Source organism: Coffea arabica, chromosome 3e (assembly GCF_036785885.1).
Source record: "Coffea arabica cultivar ET-39 chromosome 3e, Coffea Arabica ET-39 HiFi, whole genome shotgun sequence".
Classification (NCBI taxonomy): Eukaryota; Viridiplantae; Streptophyta; class Magnoliopsida; order Gentianales; family Rubiaceae; genus Coffea; species Coffea arabica.
Window position 1 is genome coordinate 44,928,771 of NC_092315.1, and position 26,613 is coordinate 44,955,383.

General features: G+C 33.4%; 1 protein-coding gene and 1 long non-coding RNA gene across 2 annotated transcripts; both read left to right on the forward strand.

The window, feature by feature from the left end:
- The first annotated feature begins 559 nt into the window (after positions 1-559).
- LOC140038742 (uncharacterized) lies at positions 560-1,917 on the forward strand. The gene is made up of 2 exons (XR_011842316.1): positions 560-845; positions 1,683-1,917. It is a non-coding gene; the product is annotated as an uncharacterized lncRNA (long non-coding RNA).
- A 13,405-nt stretch (positions 1,918-15,322) lies between these two features.
- On the forward strand, positions 15,323-22,427 carry LOC113736887 (stearoyl-[acyl-carrier-protein] 9-desaturase, chloroplastic). Its single transcript, XM_027264083.2, has 3 exons — positions 15,323-15,635; positions 20,402-20,906; positions 21,554-22,427. Exons 1-3 carry the CDS (start codon positions 15,511-15,513, stop codon positions 22,112-22,114), a joined length of 1,191 nt encoding a protein of 396 aa, XP_027119884.1. The 5' UTR covers positions 15,323-15,510; the 3' UTR covers positions 22,115-22,427.
- The last annotated feature ends 4,186 nt before the right edge of the window (positions 22,428-26,613 follow it).

Below are 26,613 nucleotides of genomic sequence, written 5' to 3' on the forward strand. Positions count from 1 at the left end.
GTATTAATAAATTGAAATTATCAAATGACAAGTTGAGTAATGATTTTATTATCAAACTAAATGGAGATAAAGATAGTGGTAGTGATAAAATAAAAATAAAAATTGAGGATGGGAAGTGGAAGAGCGACTAAATAGAGATTATAATGTTCATGGTATATTTATATAACTACATTGGGTTGCTATTTTTTATTTGTAATTATTAGATGGTATTCCTACAGAGAAAATTTGATTGATTTTGAACTCTGTGTTGATGGAATATATTAATGTTTACTTTGCTAATGGAGCATATTAGGTGTCAATATTAATGGTGATGACTTAAATTGTTTTCTATTATAATTGTGGCAGCTAGGGGCGGAGGGAAGGGGGGGCAACCGCCCCCCTCCAATTGTTAAAAAAAGAAATTTCTAAGTAAAAAATTTTTTATTATTATGTTCTGCCCCACCCCCCCAAAATTGATCAAAAAATTCACTTTGCCCCCCCAAGGGTCCAAACAATAATGTTTGAAAGTTATTTGGACTTGGGCCAAATTACAGAGAATTGCCGCTTTTCTTAACGGACTTCATACAAGTGCAAAGAAAAGATAGCCAATTAACCTGGCAATTGACTCTGCTACAGTTCTTCTTCCTAGAAAGTAGAAACGTCAAAATCTCCTCACCTTGTTCCGTAGAGATGTATCAAATCTGCTCAAACGATACATCATTAATTACTGGAATTGATCCTTGTGAGCTCACAAAGTCATGGCTTCTCATCGAGTAGGACCATTAAAGGCTTGAAGAACTTTCTCCTGTGAAGACCTTCTCCCGCACATGGCTAAGGATTGTACCATTGCATTTTGTATGGTCTAGGTAATTTTTCTTTTAGCATTTGCTGAACGTGTCTTTTTTTTTTCAGGAAGTAAAGGGATTGTTTCATATTATTGTATCATCAGAGCAGGTTAATGAATTAGACATTGGTTGCTAAAATTGACCTGTAAGTTGCAATGCCAGATAAACTAACACTGATCATCAATACAATTTCAGACTATTGTAGCTATTACCATTTACCAGGTTAGTTTGGCATTGCATTTATTTAGTGAAATGTGGGTGTAGAAAGTTCGCCTGCTAGTTGTTTGATGAATTGCTCGAGAGGGACTTGTATTGTTTTTCGCACTTGGCCTTCTGAATTCGGGTGATAAGCATTTATTTTAGTTGATTCATCAAACAATACAAGTCCCTCTCGACTGGTTTCATCAAAATAATTTTAGTGAGACTGGTTTCCTTTTCCAATTTTCATACTAATTTTATTTTGAGGATCCTGTGGGATTCATTGGGTGATGACCGGGCTTTTCAGTCAGGCTGAATGACCGGGCTTTTCAGTCAGGCTGACTGTGTGGGACATATGAAATAGAGTTGCTTATTCTTAGTTCAGCATTGCACCCCAAAGATAATTTCAGACTTTCAATATTGAACAAATTTGTCAACTTGCAAACAAGTTTTATTCAGCTGACTTCACAGATCAAGAGAAGTTACACTTAAGAACTCAATTAGAGCTTTTCCAGATTGAGTTTTCTTGTAATTCTCAGCTTCAAAATTTGTCATCACTTCAGGAGTTGTGCCAAGTGTTAGCAAAGACAAGAAAGTCAATCTGCTATACTCTTATTGATAGATTGATTTGTCTTGTTTTGACTCTTCCTGTTTCAACAGCTACAACAGAGCATGCATTTTCTACTATGAAAATCATCAAGACTTGTTTGCGTTCTAGGATGGAGGAAGACTTTCTTGCCAACTCTATGATAATGTATATTGAGAAAGAAATTGCTAGAACTTTTGATATAAATTCAATCATTGATGACTTTGATAAAATTAAAAGTCGTCGTGCACAATTTCATATGTCCCACACAGTTAAATAGATTTGTAAATATAATGATATTTTTGTATATGTGAAGTGCATAAGTAATTTTCATTCTATATAAGGTTGTTTCTAATCTTGTGGTATATATGTTCACATTATTTTTTTTGTAAATATATTTTACTTTCATTGCTATAGACTCGCCCCCCCCCCCCCCCCCAAAGTTAATTCCTAGCTCCGCCACTGGTGGCAGCCATGGAATTAGAGTTTAGGCATATTGATGGAAAGGGTATTAAGCAAAATTTGAAATTGATATGAGATTGTAGGTAAGTTTTTGGATATATGATGAAGTATTTTTAGTTGATTCAATGACTTGCACTGGAAGTCTTTACGTAAAAGAGGGACTTTAGAGTAAAGGTGAGTATTTATTTAGTGGTGATTTGAATGCTAATAGATAGGCAATATTAATAGCAAGTAAGGATGAATAAAATAAAAATAGTGAGCCTTTTTTTCTTTTTTATTTATGTTATGAATTATAATCTAAGGACATTCTAGGAATTTCAAGAAAAATGTCTAGCCTTGTGGGTCTACAATGTTACTTAAATGATAAAAGTAGGGGAGGTAAGTGTAATTTTTAGAACTTGAAGGGAGTTTTTTGCAATTGTCAAAAACCTCAATAAAGGTTTCTGAAATTATCCCTACATTTTAAATTATCACAACTATATGGGCCCTCAAGCATCCTATGTGACAGAAAGGTTTTGGTGTGGGGTTTGGCAACATTGAGCGCGTTATGCAAAGGACGATCCGGATTGGGCTGCAATAGCTCTACTCGACTAGGAGTTCTTGAATTGCCTCCAGCGGGTAGCTCAATCGGTGTAATTGTTTCTCTTTAGGCATGCTCACTAGAATTTGAGTCTCGCTGTTAATGTGCTCGGAGTGGGTTAGGGTATCCTCTCTCAAATCATAGGGAATTAGTCGGGTCGAAAGCCTAGACACTCCTGTGTCAACAAAAAAAAAAGGACTAGGAGTTCTTGAATTTAAAAACTTCTATTTTCAATTATTTCCATCTTATCATCAACCCATATTGCAACTCCGTTCAGGTAGAACTTTTTGAATTTAAAAACTCCTATTACCAAACATTTCCACCTTATCATCCAACACAACTATTATAGGTAGGTTGAAACTATTAGAGTTTGTAAACTACCACAACAAATTACAAAAGTTGACTCTGTTTGATAAAAGTTTTAATGCTCTTAAATACAAAAAAAAAAAAAAAAAAAAAAAAAAAAGAGGAGGTGGCTTGACTAAGGGTGGTTGTGACTTTATTGGGCCATTAAGAAGGAAGGAGGTTAGTCTCGTAAATGCCCCCTTCTTTTGAAGAGGAAGAAGGCCCATGTTTCTATTGGCAAATAAGGGACTAATTTTTGAAATTTGCTAAATTTCACTCTTTAAAATTTTGTTTTACTTTTTGTGGTATGTTTAAGCAATTTTGGCATATGTAGATAGAAGGGTGATGATTGACCATTTGTGCAAATTAAGAAGTGAATAGAGTCCAAATGGTAAAAATCTTGTGTGGCAATATTACTACCATGGGGAGATTTTTTTTTTTTTTTTTAATGTAAATGGATCACTATGCAACAAATAAATTTTCAACTTACCTACAGTGCAGATGGTAAGATCTTCTATATATAAAATTTCCTTGTCGTAGATTCTAGAGATGCAATTGTACATCAAGAATTGTTCAGTCACTTGAATGTTTTTTTACAGTGCAGCATGGAATCCAATTACTTCCAACCAATGTTTTGAAGCTTCTTGAGGTTTTCTAGTGTATAGTTATAGGTGTCTTTGTGTTGATTTGTTATATTCTCATAGATAATTTTGTTTTGATTAGTCTGTTTTAGTTTTGTTTTGTGCAGCCCTTGCAGCTTGTGACTGCTATTTTGACAGTTTACCTATTTTGACAGTAAACATCCAATGCGATTGAGACTACACTTGTGTGGGGCATAATGCCAGTAGGCGATTTCTTTTTACCATGGCAATTTGTTTGATGAGTGCCCTGATGTTATTGGTTATGTGGGATGGGATCCAAAGTGCTTTTTTTTTCCCTCAAATTGAAGTTTTTTTTTGGAGAATTATCTAAATGGAAGTGGGATAATAATTTATATGAGTGTATGTAAACTAAAACAATAATTGTTTCTTTTAGCCAATGTTTTGATGGGAATAAATAGTGAGTAAATATTTTATGTATTGTCAATGTACATATGAGTAGATGTAAATACATGCCACGCAATTTAATTTTAATTCTAAAAATTATTTTTGTATAGGTAGTATACAATTACACCTGTTTTATAAAAAATCCTCTACACTAACAGTACGTTAAAAATTTACTCTCGTTAAAGCATTGACTAAAACATGCAATATTAAAAAAATGACAAACGGAAATTTCACCATTATTACAATTGTATTCATACTAGATTGGCTTGAAATGAGAAAAGTAGGAGTATATTAAAAAAAAAAAAAAGGAAAGTCACGACATTTTATTTGTCTTTTCAAGCATTGACTCCTCCTTAAACTCCACTAAACTGCATTTTTTGTGCTTTGAAGTATGGACCCTTCCCAAACTCCATTCTTTTCATTTTTGCTTTAGAATTTCTCCTGCTATCATATCTTACAAGTGAATTCTTTTAATAGGAAAGTACAACGGTGCAAAACCTAATTTTGTATTTTGCTTCATAATTTGTCTTCTATAACAAAGAAACATCCGATTTCCAGCTAATGCCCTTGAATTTTTATCATGTTTTATTTGCTATAAAAAATTTTCGTAGTATATATTCAACTATTCTCCCCATCAATAAAATGCTGAGTCCGTCATTACTTAGAATAATTTTAGCATCTATAATAACGATGATTGTGAAATATATGCAGAGATATGGTTATGATAGTTTTGGCATAATAGTAACAATGATGGTACGTAATGTAGGACAAAACAAGAAATTTTGTATAACTATCAAACATAGTACATAGTCAATAAGTGCGTTTCTAAACTAGGCTTGACTTTGTTTTCCTTGAAGAAACAAGAGCTTATGCAAGGAGGCTGCCTGGCTTGGCACCGAGATTTCTTTTTTCTTTTCTAAATTTTTTTTTTTTTTTTATGAAACAGGGACATGATAAGGAGACTTGAATCTAGAACTTGTAATCTCTAAAAGAAATTACGCTGTTATTTTGGTCTAATTAAAAAATAATATATGACGACAAATTTCATGGCTGACAAGATTACTTTTTTTAAAAAAAAATAACGATAATATTTTTAAAACATAATCTATCCTAATTTACAGGAATGGAAACCTAAAGAAACTGTGTAAGAGCTTAGTAGGTATAAGAATTTGATTAAATTAAAAAGGTATTCCGACACCTCTTTTAAATTTTTTTCACTGCACATAATATTCAAATCGATTTATAGCTCAAAGAGGGACTAAGGCTTCATTTGGGAGTGAAGGATTTGGAGAGAAAAGAAAGGGAAAGAGGAGAAAGTGAACATTTCCTTGTTTGTTAGTTTTTATTAGGAAAGAAAAGAAGAGATATGGCAGGATTCAAGAAGATAAATAGTAAGTAAAATTTTTCCTTCCAAATTGGAGAGAAATGGAGAGAAAGTTGGAGGAAGCTTATAAAAGTTTTTTAAAATACTTATTTTATCCTTAAAAATGTCTTGAACAAATATTTAATGACTTTTATATCCAAAATCATTTTACTAATTATCAAAACTCCCAAACAACAAAACAATCCCTTCTCTTCTCTCATAACTTAAGTTTTCCCTTCTTCTCTTTTCTATCCTAAAACTCCCAAACTTAGCCTAAGATACCCTTTTTTTGGTGGCCATATGGCTGACAAGATTACGAAGTACATATTTATGGTGCATAACTGAGTCATCCGTGCACGGTAGGAAGTACATATTTATGGTGCAAAATTGAGCCGTCTGTGCAGGTGGGAAGGAGTGATGGGAAAGAGACAATTCAGCTGCATTGGCAACGCGATGGACGGCAAAGAATGATGCAACCGAATACAGGCCCTGATCTGACCTTCCCAAATGGACCCACCATATATCAGCAGGCGTGGTATTGCAAATAAACTTAAATGGTGCTGTACTTTTGTTAGTCGTTTGCTATGCACCCAAAAAGTGAAAGTAATTGGAAAATTGCCCCCAAGGTCCAAATTGGCGGTAACTAAGTCTTCAAATTGGCGCAACTAAGCAAAATTGATAGCGGGAGGACAAATAAATGAAAGGTAATTAAATTAAGTTTTAAAATTTGGTGGTTCGCGGATATGCCGAAAAGAATAAATCAAACCGAAATTTGAATGAATCGGTCGATGACCAACAATTTTTATAGAACGATAGATGCATTGATTACAGTGGATCAGACACAAATTATAATTGAAATCACAATTTCTAGTTGGCAACTAAATTGGTAAATGATTGATCTGTAATCAAGTGAGAGAGTTAGGACTAACATTATTGTCGGAAGCAAGAATAGAGATTAGACGAAATGTAATTTTCTAATCAAGATCAAAGGTCTGAGTGAACCGAAGTTCAAGTTAGAAACCAAGTACGTACAATATTGTTGAGGTATAATGTGGATGAGTGATTGCAATCATAATGTAAATAGGATAAAGTAAACTAAAATCTGCAGTAAACTCAATTAGAGCTGTTGTTTCATGTAAATGAGTGATCGAAAACATAATTGACATAATAACTTTTGAACCGGAATCAAGATTGTAGATGTGTGATTGCAATAGTAATTGACATAGTGACTTTAAAAGCACAATGGAGACTGCCAACGAGTGACTAAAAGGAAAACGCCAAAAAAATTGAAATTGAGTTAAAATCGATAATAATTAATCTAGAATTATTTGTCATGCTCATGCAAGGTAGGTTGGGATTAAACCGGATGATAACTAATGATTAACCGTGTCAATTAAAACAAAATTTGAGGTTATAGGTGATGAGTATAAATTAAAATCAAATAATATTGTAATTGTTTCATAGTCGATAGTCGATTACAAATGCTAAGTTCATGATTTAATAAATGTCAATAAAATTGAAATTGTGATTAAAATCGATGATTAGTAAGCAACAATTAGTTGTCATGCAATCTAAGTTGAGATTAAAATGGATGATAACTAATGATTATTAGCGCGAACTAAAACTGAATTTGACGTTATAACCGATGATAAGTAGATGAGTATTCACATAAATGACAGAGTATAAACTAAAATAAAAAAAATATTGTAATTGTTTTGTAGTCCTTTATAAATGTTAAGTTCTTGATTTAATTTCACATGGTAATACATAGTTAAAATTTTTTCGTTGTCCTTTCACTGCTGGAAAACAAATAAAAAGAGTAAATTATTGTGTAGGAAATGAGATTTAAGAAAGTAAATGGTGGAAAAATTGAGCAAAATCAAATTATGTGGATACTATTAGAAAATATAAGAATGCAGCAGAATAATCAAACATTTAAAGGTATTGATCTTGCTCAAAATTACAATTGATTTAGGCCTTGATATTTCAAAAACAAAAAACTACTTACTTGTTTAGACGGATATTCAATGCTTGATGTAGACGTTTAAATCACAACAATTAGCCTCCCACACGTTAGGCCTGTAGTTTGTCCACGCAGATTCAAACTAATAGATGATAGAATATTGGAGTTTTAAGTATAGAAGAAACCCATACTAATTAATTTATCTACTAGTTCAAACCCTTTTGTGTGTGACTATCTAGGTTCATTACCCAATTGGCAATGAAATTAATGTTAAACCTATTTAACATTAATTAGAACATTTCTAACACTTGAGAACACTCCCCAAATATATCTCAAGTCTCCATAGATCATGAGTGCTGCCTAGCAGCATATCATTACCCCCAACTATTGATGAAAGTTTGGAATCCTTTTACATGAACCATGATTGTAATTACTCTGCATCATAATCCTTCTTTAACTATATCCCAATTGAGTCTAGTTTAGGAATAATGTCAAACCCAAATACTCGATCATATTACTTAATCCATCAAATCACTTGACTGTAGAATTGATCATCTACATGAATCAACTCGTCTGAGCCAAGAACTTCTTTAGTCAAGATTGATAGATTTTATAAGATATCCATCCAATTATTATGAAATAACAGATCCCATTTTGCATGAATACTTGACTCCATACACAACTAATTAGAGACACTAATTGCCAACACTCATCTGTGATTAGAACAAGTGCTTTTTGCATTGATAGACTCTAACCACCTATGAATGAGCCAACCGTATCATCTCAGGTTTAAGGATCACATGCAGTCTCGCAATCAATGATAAATCATTGACATTATTAACCTAATGATTCATTATTTAACTAAATCAGTGTTCAACCCAACTTGTCACACAAGTGCCTCTCATATTTATTCTAGTATCACATACTTAGTGGCATTAGACTCGCCATTCTATTATCATTCATATCTCATATTAATCATAGAAAATGCATATGAGACTAATCTTCCAGATTAATCTTGCCCAGTTAATAATCCTGTCACAAGGAACTATTTAATATTATTTGTATCAAGGACTTCCATCACTCATATTCTCGTCACATGAGAATGAAGTCTTAACAAATAATAATGGACAACATTCAATTAAATCTAAACTAAGAATTATTGAATCAAGGAGTGCCATTTAATATTAATCAAGGGCATACTCAATTGAATTGGTGATGTCCTTCTTGGAATCTACACACACATATATATATTATGGGATTTTATCCTATTGTGGCATGACATTTGTATACAGATCACATAGTCTCAGAAAAACAAAAAATGAAATGAGGAGTATTTCATGAAGCAAAAAAGTCATTAATTGCGTCGGTATTTCCACATTCCCTTCACCATGAAAACATGGTATGTCAAGCTAACCATACTACTAGCATAAACTTTGCATTTTGCCATATCTATCTTCTACCCGGTTTTGTCATTGGAGTTAGTTCAATTTACATCGGTATTTGCTGTTCAATCCTTCCGACAATGATTGCCTTTACCAGTTACCTTCTCTCAATTGGACCCAAACACAAAGACAAAGATGCTCATGTTTTTTTTTTTTTTTCAATCGTCAATCCTACTTCTATTCCTACTCTATCTAAGAAAAGACCTAACTGGACTTATGGAAGGTCGATAGGATAGAACAAATCACTACCGGACTACAAAGATGCTCATGTTGAGTGGTACTTCTAATAGTCTTCCTGCCTGCGGTGGAATCATCATCCCACTTTCCACCGTAGAAGCTACCATACTTATAATGGGACAGCAAATCTTACTCTCAGTACAACACGGCACAAGAAATTGTATAGAAGTTGTTCAGTCTCAGACTCTCAGTACAATGCACTGTCATCGTTTATGAGCACCCTTTCAAATTTAGCATTTGTTTGTGTTATAGGCTTTTTTTTTTTTTTTTGGCCAAAACTTTGACGAGGTTTTGAACAAGGAAAAATGCTTACATAGACTTAATTTATGAGTCCAATTGTAAATCGTTTATGTTGTACTCTGCTTCCTGCAATGAGCTGACAAAAACAAGTAACGCTGAGTTATACATGGTAATCAGTGGCGGAGATAAGAAGTATGGACAGTACAGGTAATGTTATACGTTGAAAATGATGTCATTATTATGTAAAGAGAAATTTAATTAAAGATATTATTTTTGTTATGAATTTTTTTTTGTGCCGTGAAATTATTGAACTTATTTCTTATTCAAGTAGTAAACAATTTGGTGTTTTAATAGCTTTAAAACATTTCTATTATAGGAGAGACGTTTCAAAAATTGGTTGTTTAGGAAGATAATGTGAAGGAAATGAGAATTTCTCATAATATAAGGGGGTAATGTAAAGGGAAACTTGTCCTTTTCAAAATTGAGAGGGTACGATTATGATAAAAAAACATAAATATTTTTAATAGTTTCAAAGCTTTTCTTTAATTTTTGAAAAATTGAATTGGTCCCCTCCACATAGTGGTGATGCAAGAAATTCTGTGTGACACGTTGAAGTCATGGATTTTTAGACCATGATTACTCTTCAATTTTTCTTGAAGAATGGGACTTATACAAGGTCGTTGTCTGACTTGTCACTGAAATTAAGAATGGAATCCGCGCAAGGAATCAATGGAGCGATGTGGAATATCCGTCAAGAAAGTCCTAACCAGTCGGTGTTTTCTGCCTGCGGGGAATGATGCCGCTCTCTCCCCTACGGCTTGGGCACCTTCCGTTGGCATTTTTCTTGGTGACTGAAGAACGACCGTCTTTGCCTGCATCTCCTGTTGTTTACTACTCCCTCCCTTTTTTTATAACTGACGTTTAAGGTTTTGCACACCAATTAAGAAAAGTTTTTCATTGTTTAAATCTATACACTACTTTCCTTTTGTACCCTCATTAATTGTCCAATTCACCCATGTTTTCTCTCACTAGAGTACTAAATGGTGCTGTTTTACTAGGCCAAAAGCAATGCAAACTAACTAGGAGTAGTAATTAAGAACCCTGTATTGGAAAAGAGAGATAAAAGGGTAAAATTGTGAAAAAATAATTAATGCTGCATGAGGATAGTAAAACGACAGATAAAAGTACTTAAGAGCAAATTTCTTAAACGTCAGTTATAAAAAAAGGGAGGGAGTATAATATCTTTGATAGGGATGGATGGCTAATTCTTTAAAATATTGTCCAAAAAATAAAAAATTGCACAAATGTTGCTATGACAAGGCCAAGGCCATGCTCTAAATATATGCTTCGTGTTGATTGTGCACAGCAGGCAAACAATTTTTTTTTAAAAAAAAAAAATTAAAGTGCTACCGTTCTAATTGTGCACGATAACTATTTGGTTTTTTTTTTTTTTTTAAATATGAAGTGCTGCTTTGTTGGGTGATATGTTAGGTCACTTGTTAGTGGGGACTTAATATCAACTCAATATCTATAAAGACAAATAGGATCATGCTATAGATGTGGATTAATCAATCGTATTTATTTTCAATATTTATGGATATTATTTATAAGACTTTAATAATTAATGTCTAATTATAACTGTCCAATTATAATGTCCAATAATTTTTTTTAACAATTGTTTTCTCCTTACTTCCTTGTGAATTTCTGTTTCATTTGTCAACAAGGATACATGAAGGGAAGGAAGACAAGGCAAATTCAAATGTATATCCTCCTAAGCACCATTTATAAATAGACCTTTCCCTTGTTCCCATCCAAAGTCAATTCATGCCAAATTGCCAATACAGAGTACATTCCATGGAAATGTCCATGTCCAACAACCCATTTAGGTTGGATTATTCCTACCCCACCCCCTTATCAAATAGTCGCCTTTCAGCCTAGCTAACATGGTCCCATGACAAAGAAATACTACATACAAGAGAGAGCATTTGTAGTCGCGCTGAGTCAGCATGGTAACACTACATATTTTAATTGTTGTCATGCATAATAAGCACGACAGTGTTTTAAGTTTTTTTTTAAAAAAATTATCTGTCATGCTCAGTCAGCATGACAAGCATATATTTACAACATAATCTTGTCAAAGTAGCATTTGTGCAATTTTTTATTTTTTGGATAATACTTTAAGGAATTAGCCGAGATGGAATCAGAAATTTTAATTGGAGGGGGCGAAATACATGTACATATAAACTTTTGAATCGACATAAAATTTTTTAAAAATTTTTGTGAGGGCAAATAGTATAAAATACATCAGTACTTTTCAAAATTTTTAATATTTTAAGGTAAGGAGAGAAGACATAAATACCTAAAAAAGTGGTAAACCCAAGTAATATTACATAAATGTGATACTTTTTGTAGGAAACTACAGAAGTACATGGATTAAAGAAAACGATATTTATTATAAAATAAAATTAGGTCATTGGAAAAAATGACGTTGGACAAAATCCCCATAGTGGAGCAGCCTACCTGTGGCTGATTTGGCAGTGGCACAGTGGCACTAGGAATTTAATGAGAAAAAGAACAAATAGCTTTTTCCCATCAGTCGTTGTACCAGGATTTCAACAAACTGAACCCGAAATTCCATTCAAATTCAAGTATATTTTGGAAACAAAATTGTACTTATGAGGTGTTGACTGTTGAGGTGGAATGGGGTAATGCAGTTAATAGATATCAGTTATTGCTGGCTACACTTTCAGTTGAGAGAAAAGTATTGATTGCTTGACTGTTAACTTCAGAAATTGTATGCAAATTATTTATGTGATTTCGTACCAAATTTGTTGCATCAGGGTGCAAACAAAGCCCTCGAATTATTAAGGAAAGAAGAGAAAGAAAGATAACTGCAAACAAATCCATTATTCAACTAGTTTCATATTTTCTCAATTAGAGCTTCTCTGATCCTAACCATGAGGAACTTAAAAAGAGGCATTACCGACAAGTACTTAATTGTGCATAACTCTAATCTAAAAACATTTTCTCAAGAAGGGGGAGTTTTTTTTAAAAAAAAATAAAAGAAATAGAAGACAATCTTTTAGGGAAAATTTACTTGAATTCCTCAATACTTCTTTCGAGCAATTTACTCGCAGGTATTGCTAATCATAATAAGAAGGTGTAATTAGTTTGTGGCTGAGTGTTGTAAGGTACCCAGCTATATCTGACCATGGTCAGTCAGAATTTTGTGGCTGTATATAGCAAAGCTTGAAAGTTGAAACACTACTATAAAGTACTCCATCCGTCCCACTTTGATAGTCCTGTTTCTTTTTTTACACAGTTTAAGAAAAAGTAGTTAACTTTGTTGGAAAAGTAAATTTAGATTGCTTTTTTTCTAAAATACCCTCACATTAAATATGGTGTACAGCTTTATGAGAACTTGAATTGATGGTAAAAAAAGAATCAATTCTCATAAAATGGGGTAGGTTTATAGTAACAACTGCTTACATTGAATAAGGGTATTTTAGAAAAATTAAAATACAACTGCATTCTTCAATTGGAAAGTAGGCTACAATTTGGGACAGATGAAAAAGGAATACAGGACTATCAAAGTGGGACGGAGGGAGTATGTGTTTCTCTAATATTGCACTGGTGGATTATTTATTCTTAAACGTTGTGGTTATTATCTACACTAATCCAAGAAGGGATTAAAAGCATTACATACATTGCAAAAAACCATGACCAAAAGGTCAAGAGCAAATACTGTCAGCAAAAAATACGCGCATAGCAGAAGCAATTTTAACATATATTAAAATATGTGGGAAGAGGAGGAGAATTGACACATAACAAAAACTCAATTATTTATTAATCCAAAACTCAACAATAACAATATTAAGTCTAACTTTTAGCTCACGACAACTCACAACTCAACTATGAGGTTTCTCTCAAACTAATCCTTAAGACTCAACTTATTCAACTCTCTTTTCAAGAAACAATGTAGTAGCTGTACCAGTAGTTTATATGGGCCAATCTTTTTCTTTTTTTTTTTTTCCGGAAACGGTATTATATAGACTAATCACAAGACTTAGGAAATGAAACCAATTTGGACTTCTTAACTTTTGAACCGTCTCACACACTGAAACTAATATGGACTTGGACTTGACATTGCCTAAACGACTTAAGCATGACAAAAGGAAACTGACTAAAGAACCAAATACGGCAAGGACTTGATTGGGTAATTAAAACTTAAGGAAACTGAGAAGTGGACAACCGACTAAAAGCTTTAATTTAATAAATTAAACATATTAATAAAATAAACTTGGTTTTTTTTTCCCTTCAAATACTTTGCCATATACAGTCAATAACAGATCCAAACAAAATGACTTGTAGTTTTAATTATAGTTTATTTGGTTTTTTTAGTTGTCACTAAAATTAACTTAAAATGTTTTCAAATTCATTGTCTATTCCCATGGTGATGTTAAATTTTCAATTTGATAGGGGTAAAAATTTTATTTTTCTATGTTGAAATGTAAAGAATGAAGGGATTTCGAGATAATTTAAGGGGGGCAACATAAAAGTTAAAAAGAGTTTTAGAAAACTCGTAGGATATAAATGTGAGGCAAATTACCAAAATTGATAATTTAACTAACCAAATTCTTAAAGTTGAGGGAGGGAGCAATTGCCTACCCTAATAATCATAAGATGTTTCCACCCCGGAGTACTCATTAATTATTTAGACATTATTTTCCAATGAAAAAAGGGATTAAAACATTTAGCCCAAGATCCAGGAAGAACTCAATAGCCAATCCATGGCAAGGAAGTTCATAAAGCAAAATGAAAAGATTGCAAATTTATTCAGGTATAGGATCAATAATATTAAACCATTATAATTCACTACTAATTCCTAAAAAAATTTTCTTCATTAGATTCCCACTACTTTAATAGTAATTTAGTAATCCAGCTGACTTATCTAGAAATTCCAAGAATATGTAATTGTGCTACTATGGTGTTTGCACTAAAAACAAGAGGTTTGACTCTTTCATATTTAACCTTCTTGGACGGTCAAATTGAATTTCCTATAAGCAGTTTGGGGCAGGATAGCAACTGCGTTGATTACTTAGTTGTTAAACAACAACAATAATAATTAATCCAGATACCATTTAGAAGTAAGCAGTTGCCCACTTTGAACACTAAAAAGGGAATAATTATAGAAATCTCTTCCACAGTTCTTGACAATTACACTTAGTCCTCAAAAGTTTCAATAATTCACTCACATCCCTTATTAAAGTAAAACGATGATAATAATCTTCATGTAATAACTACAGAAAAATGGTGCCTTAAAAAGAAGAAATAAATAACTAATTAAGCTTCCCTGGACTGTACTCTACAAAATCCCTTCTTTCCCACCATCTAGCCCTTTCACCCAACCAAGCAGTCAATTCCTGTTCCTTTCTCTTGTTTGCTCTAGACATTTGGTTGCCCTAATCCTAACCACTTTTTTTGACACAATTAAGGGCTCCATGTGTAACTATTAAAAATGACTTTGGCAATTGTATGTAATCTCGAGAAAGGTTTCTGAACTTGTTAGATTTGTGCACAAATCTACAGAAAGGCGATAATAAAATTTCATAAAAATGCAAGTTTTGCGTAAATACCTAGTATTGTATAAATCTCTAGAAGGGCAATTTCTTTAATTTCATTCAACAGACAATTTTGTACAAACATCATAGCGCACTTGCGTTGCTAAAACCGCCAGTCTCCAATTGCTTCTCCATTGTTCTTCTATTTAATTGCCTCACACCTTTTCAACTCAATTAGATGCAAAAAAGAAAAAAGAAAAGAAAACTCGTTTAGATGCAAATGTAATTATCAAAGTTACATGACAAATCAATGCAATTGTCATAAACCTCAGGTGAGGTTCTTGTAAGTTTCCCATAAAATTATTGATTTGATTTGTATAAATATAGAAATCTACAAGGACAATAATGAAATTTCGTAAAAGACAATTTTGCATAATTTCGTACAACGCTGGTAAACAGCAAACCTCCCAGGTTCCAACTGGCTTCCGTGTCCCACAACTTTCCACTTCTCTCCTCTCTCTTTTATATTATATGCTTTTACGTTTTCTCTCCGCCTCTCGTCTTTCAAGTTCTGTGGAGGTGAAAGAAAACAGAGCTAAAACACCAAAGGAAGAAGAAAGAATACTCAAATAAGCAGCCTAAAAGAAGAAAAAGAAAAAGAAAATGGCTTTGCAGTTGAATGCTATCAACTTTCAATCCCAGAAGTTCCCCTCTTTTGGTCTTCCGCCAATGGCCAGCCTCAGATCTCCCAAATTCATCATGGCTTCAACTCTTCGTTCTGGAACAAAGTAAAAGTTTTTCCCTTTTTTGTTTTCCTTTAATGGAATGTGTTTTTTGTATTAAAAATGAATATTAGGGTGACCCTTTTATTCTTTATGCATTTTTCTAATGAAAGTTTGGATCTTTGCAAAATTTTATGTTGTTGTTGGGTTTTTGCTGCTTTGCTCTAATTTTGTGTCCGATTGTTTTAACTTCTTGTAGGTTTTTATGATCTTGTGATGCCGAGATTTATTTATTTTTTGGGTCTGTTCAAGTAATTAAAAATTTTTTTTTGGCAAAAACCGAAATGTTTCTGTGAATATATATCTTGGAAGGTGTTATTTTTATTAGTTCATCATTTTACTAGTTTCTGTAAATCTAATTTTCTGCTTTCTAAGTCTTTTCAATGTATTTGTAACCGAAATCCATCAGTTTATGGTTTAATTCAGGACATGTAGGTCATTTTGTCCTTGAAAATTCCATTGATCAAACTGGTTATGGTGTCTTGTCACTTTTACTTACTCAATTTTCATCTCATAAGTTGTGCAAATTTTCTCTTTATTTTTTTTTAACAATGGCAACTAATGTACTAATGCTTCTGTTTTTAACACTTTGAAATGGTCAAATGGTTTTGTGATTTCTGTGTGCTTATTGCTTCTTGTCATTGTCCACTATCTTATGGTGTGGACAACTAAAATATTGGTTTAATACAATGCATTTAGTATTAAGTGGTTGTAAGAGCATTAGACTTCTCTGATTGTTTTAATTTATTTGGACTTAGCCCTGAAAGTTGTCTGGTTTCGTTGGTTTGGCAATATGGTTAAATGGCCTGGTTCAGTTCATATCTTCTTTTCTTCTGTAAAAGAAGGTCAAACATGTTATAAAATCTTCTGGTTCACGGTAATTCATCTACTCAATTCCTATCTCCTTCCTTCCAATTAATCTTTCTATCTGAATAATGTTAATTTTCCTCATTTAAGTTATCATGCCACACACCTCTTGTTTAGTGCGAACTTGTCTTGTGTGATAGCACTCATTTACATTGCCACATGCCATCTGTCGGTTTTGTTGCATTTATAATCTGTGAACAGCTGGATTACCTTTTTGTGCATGCTCTTTACGTGTCAAGATCAGCGAGATTGGGCAACTCTTTGTCACTTTGCCAATTACATCTGTTACATTGTCATTTATGGGATATCGGTCGCATTCTTCTCTTGTCATTGTTATCTAGGAAGATTAACATACTGACCATGAAACAATCCATTTGGTATTGAGTGGTTGTTAGGCATTAGATATCTTTTGTCTGTTTTAATTTGCTGTGAGTCAGCTCTGACAACTGTCATGGTTTATTGGGTTGGCTATATGGTTAAATGGCCTGGTTTAGTATATCTTTCATTCTTCTGTAAAAGTAGATCAAACATACGCTATTTTAAAAAATCCCAGTTTATAATTGATTTTCCTTTCTGAATATTTAAATCTCCTTTTTGCCTTATAATCTCACACATCTCTTGTTCCGTGCAAACTTGTTTTATGTATCATTTCTCATTTTTTGTCACCATCTCAAATCTGCGAACAGCTGGATTACCCTTTTGTGCATGTTCTTTACGTGTCCAGATGAGGGATAGCAGACAAACTCTTTATCACGTTGCTAATTAGTTCAGTCACATTGTCATATATGGGAATTCAGTAGCATTCTTCTGTAGTCATTATTATCTGAGTCAATTAAAATATTGACGTAGTACAATGCATCTGGAAGTAAGTGGTCGTTAGAGTGGTAAGCATCCATTGTTTGTTTAAAATTGTTGGGACTTAGCTTTAAAGTTATCTGATCTTTCAATGTGGGACTTCAGTAGCCTTCTCATTTATGCAAAAATTTAAATGTTGAGTATAGTACAATGCATCTGGTGTTAAGCGGTTGTTAGAACATTGATCATTTGTGGTTTGTTATAAATTGTTGGGATTTAGCTCTAAAATTATCTTGTTTTGTCGGTGTGGCAATATGGCTGAATTGCCTGGTTTAATTTATCTTTCTTTCTTCTGTAAAATTCAATCAAACACATGTGACTTTGAAAAATCTCAACTCACAATTGATTCATCTCCTCCATTCCTATGTGCTTTCTTCCAATTTATTCTTCCTATTTGAATATTATCAATCTCCTTTTTCCTTATTATCTCAGACACTGTTGTTGACCGCAAACTTGTCCTGTGTCATTTTCTGTTCCCACCTATATTCTGTGAATGGTTCTATGAGCTTTCCGTGCATGTTCTTTATGCATCAAGATAAACTAGATCAGCCAAACCATTTTCTGTTTCGCTACTTAGTCCAGTTGCATTGTCATTTATGGGGTTTCTGTTGCATGCTTATTTAATTGTTAGTATTTTTTGTAGTTTTCTGCATGTGTTAATGGTTTAATATGGCTAAGGGAACTACTCTCGATGGGATTTTATTGCAATCATCATGGTTATTTCATAAAAGTGCATGTAGCTGTTTTTAATCTAAGGATATAGGATTGTTATTCTTGATATGGAATTTATAGATTCTAGTTGGTGAACCACGTTTCACTTGTATTTTTTGTCACAGGTTCTTTCTCTTGGACTTGAATTGTTTCTAGGTTGTGATATAGAAAAGTATTTATTTACATTCTTTCTCTTAATTTCTAAATATTCTTGTATTTGGTCGTTTTTAGTCAGCTAGCCATTTGTTGACCTGTCGTACATTGTTTTGTGGAACCACTGTCTTGTAATTCTGGTGCCCCCAGGATATATAAGTTTTCAGTTTCTTCTACTCATTATGCTGTTTTTATGTCCTAAAAGCAATACCCTTGAAATTTCTTGTTACTTGTCCTCTTTGTAGTCAAGTATGTTGTATACCCCTGCACCTGACCTTTGCTACCCGCATGGATTCACTTTTTATATGTGTGCAATCTGCTGTGAGTTCTTGCATGTCAAATCTCTCTGAATTTACTTCATCTATTAGAGAAAGTCGATAAGAATGTGATTCTATTGTTTTTTTCCTTTTGCTTTGATACAGTTGAATATGCCTAATAAATCAAAATAACGTCTCATGTTTTATAATTGAATCTTAGTTAGCACACGTCCATAACAAATAGCAAAATGCAGTATAGAAATGTGACATGCATAAGAATTTTGAAGCAAATTTATGTGCTTGTCATCATCTCCATGTGCAAATGTGCTGAATACTGTTCATAAGTTACATGTTTATTTATATATTTATGTTGTATTTATCTATCATAGATGTAGACTTCCAGTTAAAAGATGCATAGATCAACTTGCGATAGTGTACAAATATATAGATAGCAGATCCAAGTAATTTTGGTTAGTATATTCCAGAGTCAGTAATATCAGCATCTAGGAGAAGAGATGGATAGTTCACAGAATATGGCATCGCTAATTCGCTATAACCATTTTTCTTTTCATGTTCATCTTCATGGAAAAGTATAGGTTTGTGTAGTTGTTCTACATCCCCTGTTCTAGAAGGCAATCCTTTGGTCGAGTTATGGACCTCACAGTTTGAAGGTAGTCAAGACCTGAAGTGAATTTTCAATATGGCCACAAGTATTTGTTGCATGCGGTTATTTTACTTGGAAGATTGGGAACAGTGGTCACTATCTTGCATGACTTTTGTGAGCTATGGGTTAGCCATCTTTAGATGTCACTGTTGTAAAATAGTAAATGATAATAACATTGTTGAGATGGCACTAAAACATATTTTTGAGGTATGACAAATTTTGTTGTTTTGAAAATTGTATAGAAAATCAGATAGTAAAATATTGTTAAGAGTATTCATAGTTTAATTGTTACGATAAACCATTGACCTCCAAAATCATTATGTTAAGTTGATGTTTTGGACCGCTTTTTTTTTGCATTTTTTATACCAACTAATATGCCACTTCCTGGGATGGTTTTATCATTTTTCACATCTCTAGGGTAAAACTGTCCCTTGTAATTAAGCAGCTTGCATGTATCTTTTTCCTTTTAGGGTTGGGGCTACTGTCTGGGTTCATGGTGGACGAAAGTGGTAATAGAACAATAATGTCTAATTTGTCTACTTATTCTGTTCTTCTGTATAAAAGCTGGGTTAATGCTGCAAGATATCCTGGTTACTAAGGCTTCTGTATGAAAAACTGTCTCATCTATCTGATATAGTTTTTTGACATCTATTACAAATTCCTTGCTAGGTTTGCATTTAACAACACAGATTGAAACACTGGAAATGTAGCTATACCATGAGAGGCTCAAAATGTCATTGTCTTAGCAGAATTATAATTGATTGGTTGAGGTAAAATATATGTTTGAATTATGTTGTCCTCAGAGGAAGGAGTAAGATGAATTCTGATGGACTCGATTCTTGAAAGCTGGGTTTCATTTCATTATAGCCTCTGGAGGCAACATTGTTTTCCTACTCTGAAATCATCTAGTAATGGATTGCTTCTTAATCCCCTTTTTTTTTTTTTGAAATTGGTAATTACAAACTAAGTTTTAGCGTGCTTACAAGCATTGACACTGGTGTTTTTGCCATATTTGTTTGACTGTGTGGTTACAATTAGCACTAAGACAATCTAGAAACAACTGCATGCAGAGCAATATTAATTTAACCATCCCTGTTTAAGGATTGAATGATATGTATTTGGATTATCATCTAATTAAGGAATCTAGGGTGAGTCTATCCTGGATGATAAATGCTTAAAGATCTCCCTTGTTATGATTGCATCTCCACGCTAATTCTCTTTTACAAAATATTTTTGGTAATCTGTATCTCTTGTTCTATATGTAGGGAGGTTGAAAACATCAAAAAGCCTTTCACTCCTCCCCATGAAGTTCATGTACAAGTAACGCACTCTATGCCGCCTCAAAAAATTGAGATCTTTAAGGCTATGGAGAACTGGGCTGAGGAAAATATATTGGTTCACTTGAAGCCTGTGGAAAAATGTTGGCAACCACAGGATTTCCTGCCAGATCCTGCTTCTGACGGATTTCATGATCAAGTCAAGGAACTGAGGGAACGTGCAAAGGAAATTCCAGATGATTACTTTGTTGTTTTAGTTGGAGATATGATCACAGAAGAAGCCCTTCCAACTTACCAGACCATGCTTAATACATTGGATGGCGTTCGTGATGAAACAGGTGCAAGTCTAACCTCTTGGGCAATTTGGACCAGGGCTTGGACTGCAGAAGAAAACAGGCATGGTGACCTCCTTAACAAGTATCTCTACTTGTCTGGACGAGTAGACATGAAACAGATTGAGAAAACAATTCAGTATCTGATTGGGTCAGGAATGGTGAGGCACCTCCCCGTTTAATTTTTTGGTATACTATCTTATTAACTGTGTCAGTACTTGCTTTGTTTCTCAATCCTGCAAGCATTCCCTGCCACCTTTTTTCCCAATTACGAGAAGAAATGTGTATGAATTTTGAAATAGAAAAGCTTTTGCAAGCTTCATTTCTCCTTGGAACATATATTTTCAGTTCTGAAGCATCTTTTATACATTTAACAGAAGGAGAAATGTACAAAAAAGAAGCAAATACTCTCCTTTTTGCAATCCTAGTTATATAATTTCCATCTCTAGATCCTTATGTTGTCAAGAAAAGTACTTTTATGATTGTGCAATTGTATACTTGATTTTTTGGTAGTAAAATGTACCTTTTCTATTACCCACATAATCTTTCAAATCGTCAAATGTTTAAAGCATTCTAATTGGGTTGTAGAAATTGGACTTATACTTGATGTTACTTTGTTTAAACATGGTCCTCAATTCATTGCATCTGTTGGAACTGAGAACATTGCTTGACCTATTGACTTATTGAACTGTTTAAGAGTTTTATCAGTACATTTCTATGAGGTATTAATAATTCTTATTTCCTTTTCCTCGTTTGCATTTAATATGGTCCTCAACTTCAAATCTTATGTTTCTATCACCTTTTGCAGGATCCTCGGACTGAAAACAGTCCTTACCTTGGATTTATCTATACATCCTTCCAAGAAAGGGCAACTTTTATTTCCCATGGGAACACAGCCCGACTAGCCAAGGAACATGGGGACATCAAGTTGGCTCAGATCTGTGGTACAATTGCAGCGGATGAAAAGCGTCATGAAACTGCCTACACCAAGATTGTTGAGAAGCTATATGAGATTGACCCTAATGGGACTGTGCTAGCATTTGCTGACATGATGAGGAAAAAAATTTCTATGCCAGCTCATTTGATGTATGATGGACGCGATGATGACCTTTTTGAGCACTTCTCAGCTGTTGCACAACGCCTTGGTGTTTACACAGCCAAGGACTATGCAGATATACTGGAGTTTTTGGTTGGCAGATGGAAAGTGGGAGATCTGACTGGACTATCTGCTGAGGGTCGCAAAGCTCAAGATTATGTCTGTGGGTTGCCTGCTAGAATCAGAAAGCTAGAGGAGAGAGCTCAAGCGAGAGCCAAACAAGGACCCCGCATTCCCTTTAGCTGGATATATGACAGAGAAGTGCAGCTCTGATTGTATGACAAAAGAAGTTAAGTTGGAACTCTCTGCCTAGTCTTTTCTTTCTTCCCAAAACACGTACATGTAGGTTGGATGTGAGCTGTAGCTTGCTTACAATTTCAAGCGTTATGTTGTTGGGGAGAGATTTTGTCAGGAATGACTTTTTGTAGATACTGTTTTATTTGTCCGGTATCAGTAGAACTCCTTGTGGAGTTACTATAGTTTCATATTCTGCTTTGAATGGGTTATTGTATGTTTTGGACTTCTAGTCTAGTGTTATGTGACTGTAAACATATAATCAATATTAGGCAATTTTGATTATGGTCTACTAATAGGTATTGCCAATTTACTGCTTTTGATGCTTGTTCAGTTGCCCTATGTAGGGCTGCTTGGTGTTTGCTCCTGCTCTTCAGGTGTGCTGGTCACCAAACTATTACGATGGTAAACTTTTGGCCACTCAATCCATTGGACTTTCGAATGATTCACTCAACTACTTATTTTGTCTAAATCAGCCATTCTATACAATCTGACCGATAAATATTTTTCTACTCAGTCAGTTTTTTTATTGGGTTGAGTATGGGGACACTATTGCCCATATGATCAATAAACATATCAAAGGAAATAAATCCACCAATCACCATAGGGGTGGCAATTCTTGACACGACCCGAAAACACGACACGAACCTAACACGAAATTAATGGGTTTGGGTTGAGGTTTTGGGAGTTCGGGTCAGAATCGGGTCGAATCCGATGAACCCGAAAAGAAAACAGGTCAATTTCGGGTCAACCCGTGGTGACCTGATATGACCCGATGTGACCCGTTTACGAATTAAAACTAATTTAATAAACATAAAAATTATTTTATCTAACTAAACTAAATCATTTTTTTTCCAAAGGCATTAATTACTTAATCCTAAATGAATTTATTTAACTTGTGTGAAGTTAAAATTATTATATTTGGACAAATAATATATTATGTTATTTTTTACTTTTATGTTGTTTTAATTTATTTTATATTTGGTTTGGAATAAAACACTTTTATGGTGTTTAATTTATTTTAGATTTGGTTTGAAATTATTTATTTAAATTTTTATTACTTGATGATGTAATTAATTTTGTGAAAAATTGATTTTATTAGAAATTACAGTGATAAATTAATAAATTAAAATTAAGTTTCGGGTCATTTCGGGTCGACCCGCCAACCCGAAATTTTCGGGTTCGTGTCAGATACCCTGACCTGTTTCGGGTTGGCGGGTCGGGTTCGGGTCAGCAGGTTCTTTGTTATACTTAGGCCTCAACCCAACCCGCCAACCCGAACCCGACCCGTTTGCCACCCCTAAATCACCATATATAACAGTGAATTAAGGTAGTTGGTCATTAAAAGAGTTTTAAAACTCTATTTGGATGTAGGCCAAGGAATCAAATCCCTTGATTTGCATTCTAAATATTCAGACTTTTTTTGAAAAAAATTTCGCCATCAGGTGTGTATAGAGTAAAAGTAGGTGTTGATTAGGAAACATAAAATAAAAAACATAATAAAGTTATTTGGTGTTTTAAAATTTTTTCTTCTATAAAATACTCGTAGGTATGGATACAAATGCACATAAACTTTATGGAATTAAGAAACATTACTGATTGGCCATTATTTTCCACAGTTAGAATTTTAGTGAGTTATTTGAAACTTTTGGAGGAAGAGATAGGTTGGGTGGTTCGGGAGAGGGGGAGGAAATGTAAGCGAGACATCCTGAATTTGAGCTCTCTCACTTACAAAAAAAAAAAAAAAATGAAGCTTTTAATAGTCAATTGACCAAAACGTCCAAAACTTTATAAAAAAACAGCCTAGTGGCTTCCTGAATTTCTTTACCCTAATTTCAAATCATTACGTATTGAAGCAAAGTTAACGGGTTAATGGCATTAAGAAGTTTTCATACAATCTGTTTTCAACCTTACATTGTGCTAATCTGATGATAATAGTTAATGATCTTAATCATCCAAAAGCTTGAACACACGTGAACTTTAAGGTACAGTAGAAGATGCAATTAGTACAGTCAAGATTTCAACTCACACATTCATTTCAAAATTACAAGAGAACTTATAATACAACACACTTAATACACGACCACTTTCTTATTTTCTTGAAAATTACAACATCGAGTAGAAGAAGATTACAATTACGAAAAATTCTACACACCATTAAGGTAACTTGCAGTTAATTCAATATAACCATACCATAACGAAACTATAAAATTTTGTACCAATTATAACTTACAAAGAAAGTTTCACTATCAACCATTACAGACAAATATACACTAGAGCTCGGTCCCGAAAAGTTTGTCACTTTTGGAGAACTGAAGTTTCTTTGAATGGTAGACAGAAAGAAGAGATGGCCGTTTGTACTTCCTAAATTGTTCCTACTGAGTTGCCTAAATTTTACCTAAAGTTGTGTGGTTAAGTTGCCTCTGCAAACAAGTCATGTATCAAGGCCCACCATTTAATTAAAGCCACACCAACTGTTTGCTTATTATGTACTGCATGCGCTAGCAAACAATTACCAGTGCCAGTCACGGACTTCAAAGATTGTGTGTGACAACTCTCTATATCTCATCTTTGAGAAAACTTGTATTGAGCCCACGTATTTAAAAGGCAGTGCTTGAAGGGTAAAATTAGAATAAGAAGAAATATTCATTTGTTATTTTAGGCACATGATATACATTTTGGGATAAATCAAAAAGAAAAATATGACAATTTTAATGGAACGAAAGGAGTATATGTGTGTGTGTGTCTATATATAGTGTAGAAATTTACAGTACATAATTTTCACTAGAAAAGTGAGAGATGAAAATGATGATTTTAAGGTGTGTTTAACACTATCCTTAACATGTTATTTGCCCCTAATACACAAAGTATTTGTTATAGGATTACAACAAATCACCTCTAAAATACAAAAAGATTTAGAGAAAAACTTGGTAACAAATGTCAAGTTTTTTTCTTCACAAGAATGATCGATAGTGAAAGTTAGCTTCTAGTTACTTTTTATTTGTTAAGAGACATGCTAATACACTTTACCCTCGTATGGTTTACCGCTTTTTCACATAACTTTCCTATGATTTTCAAAATTATAAATAATCCCCTCATAGTTTAAACTAAAGTGTCAAATTGAGGAAATTTGCATTCCTTGACGGAGTCATTTAAAATGTTAAAAGTATCCTTATATAAGTTGAAAGTTATTTATTAACCGTAAGAGGGTTATGTATATACTCTGAAAACCATAAGGAAGTTATGTGTTAAAGCACTAAACCATAAAGAGGTTATGTGGTAAAACACAAAATCATAAGGAGTTAAAATATCATGAATATTATGTTTATATATTTTGGTCGCTTTTGGCCATTTTAGTTTTTAAATATGGGTATTCTTGATATTTTTGTGGGTTCCGTTACAGAGAGTCATTTTTGTAACTTTGATATTTTAGTCCAAGTCGTGAGAGAGTTATGTATATTTTTGAAACTACATGAAGGTTATGTGAAAAATCGCTAAATTATGGGAAGGTAAAGTCTATTTTACCCTACTTTATGTTCAGTGATGTTTTCCAACACCACACAAATGTTCACACACATCACTACTCGTCTTAGATACCACAAGGTGTGATTAATCGTTTCGAATCTTTTATCTTCAAATTAGTCTCTATCCCTTCTGTCCCCTTTTTTGTACAATTGCCTCTAACTTTTTGATAACCCAACTCAAACAAACCAATAATAATCGGTTGACAAATTTATTCAAAACAAACAGATAACTCAAAACATTTTTTTTTATTTTCTTTTTTTAACAAAAAAGAGTCTTGTTGGTTGTAAACGTAGAAATCAACTAAAACTCTTCTTTATTTTTTACCCCGAATCATCTTTTTCTTAAACCCTGACAAGTATTTTGATTCATTCATTATATCTTTAATCTTGCAACAAAAACACTCAAAAGATCAACAAGCAATAATTAATTTCATTTTTATCCAGGTAAAGTAAATCAAAACTTATTACATAAGGCTTTTCAGGCACTTAATTATGTTTGTACCATAAATAATATTCTCTTTATTGCTTTTTTTAACATAGACTCTAGTTTTAGCTCCAAATCAAATGAACCAAGCTGCACATTTTTATTTTCTTGAAGAGTCGCAAGATTCTATGAGATTGACTGACTTACTTCACGTAACTTACTAATTGTCCATTGATGGTATTATATGTTATGAGAATTTCATCTCGATATTTTAGTACGTACTTATGATTATTTTTTCTTCATTTATGGGTTGAAGTAGTACACAAGTTCAGTGGATCAAGTGTCAATGACTTTATAGACCTTAATGTCATTTCTAGTCAACCAAGTGCAAGTTTAGTTGCCTGTAATGAAATTTGCGGATGTCCCATGCCATGTCCTAGTGGTTTTGTTTGTAGATGCACAATTGATGGAAAATCCGACAATATTTAGAAGTTTTGAATTATGAATAGGCAAGGGTTTGATATTACGAA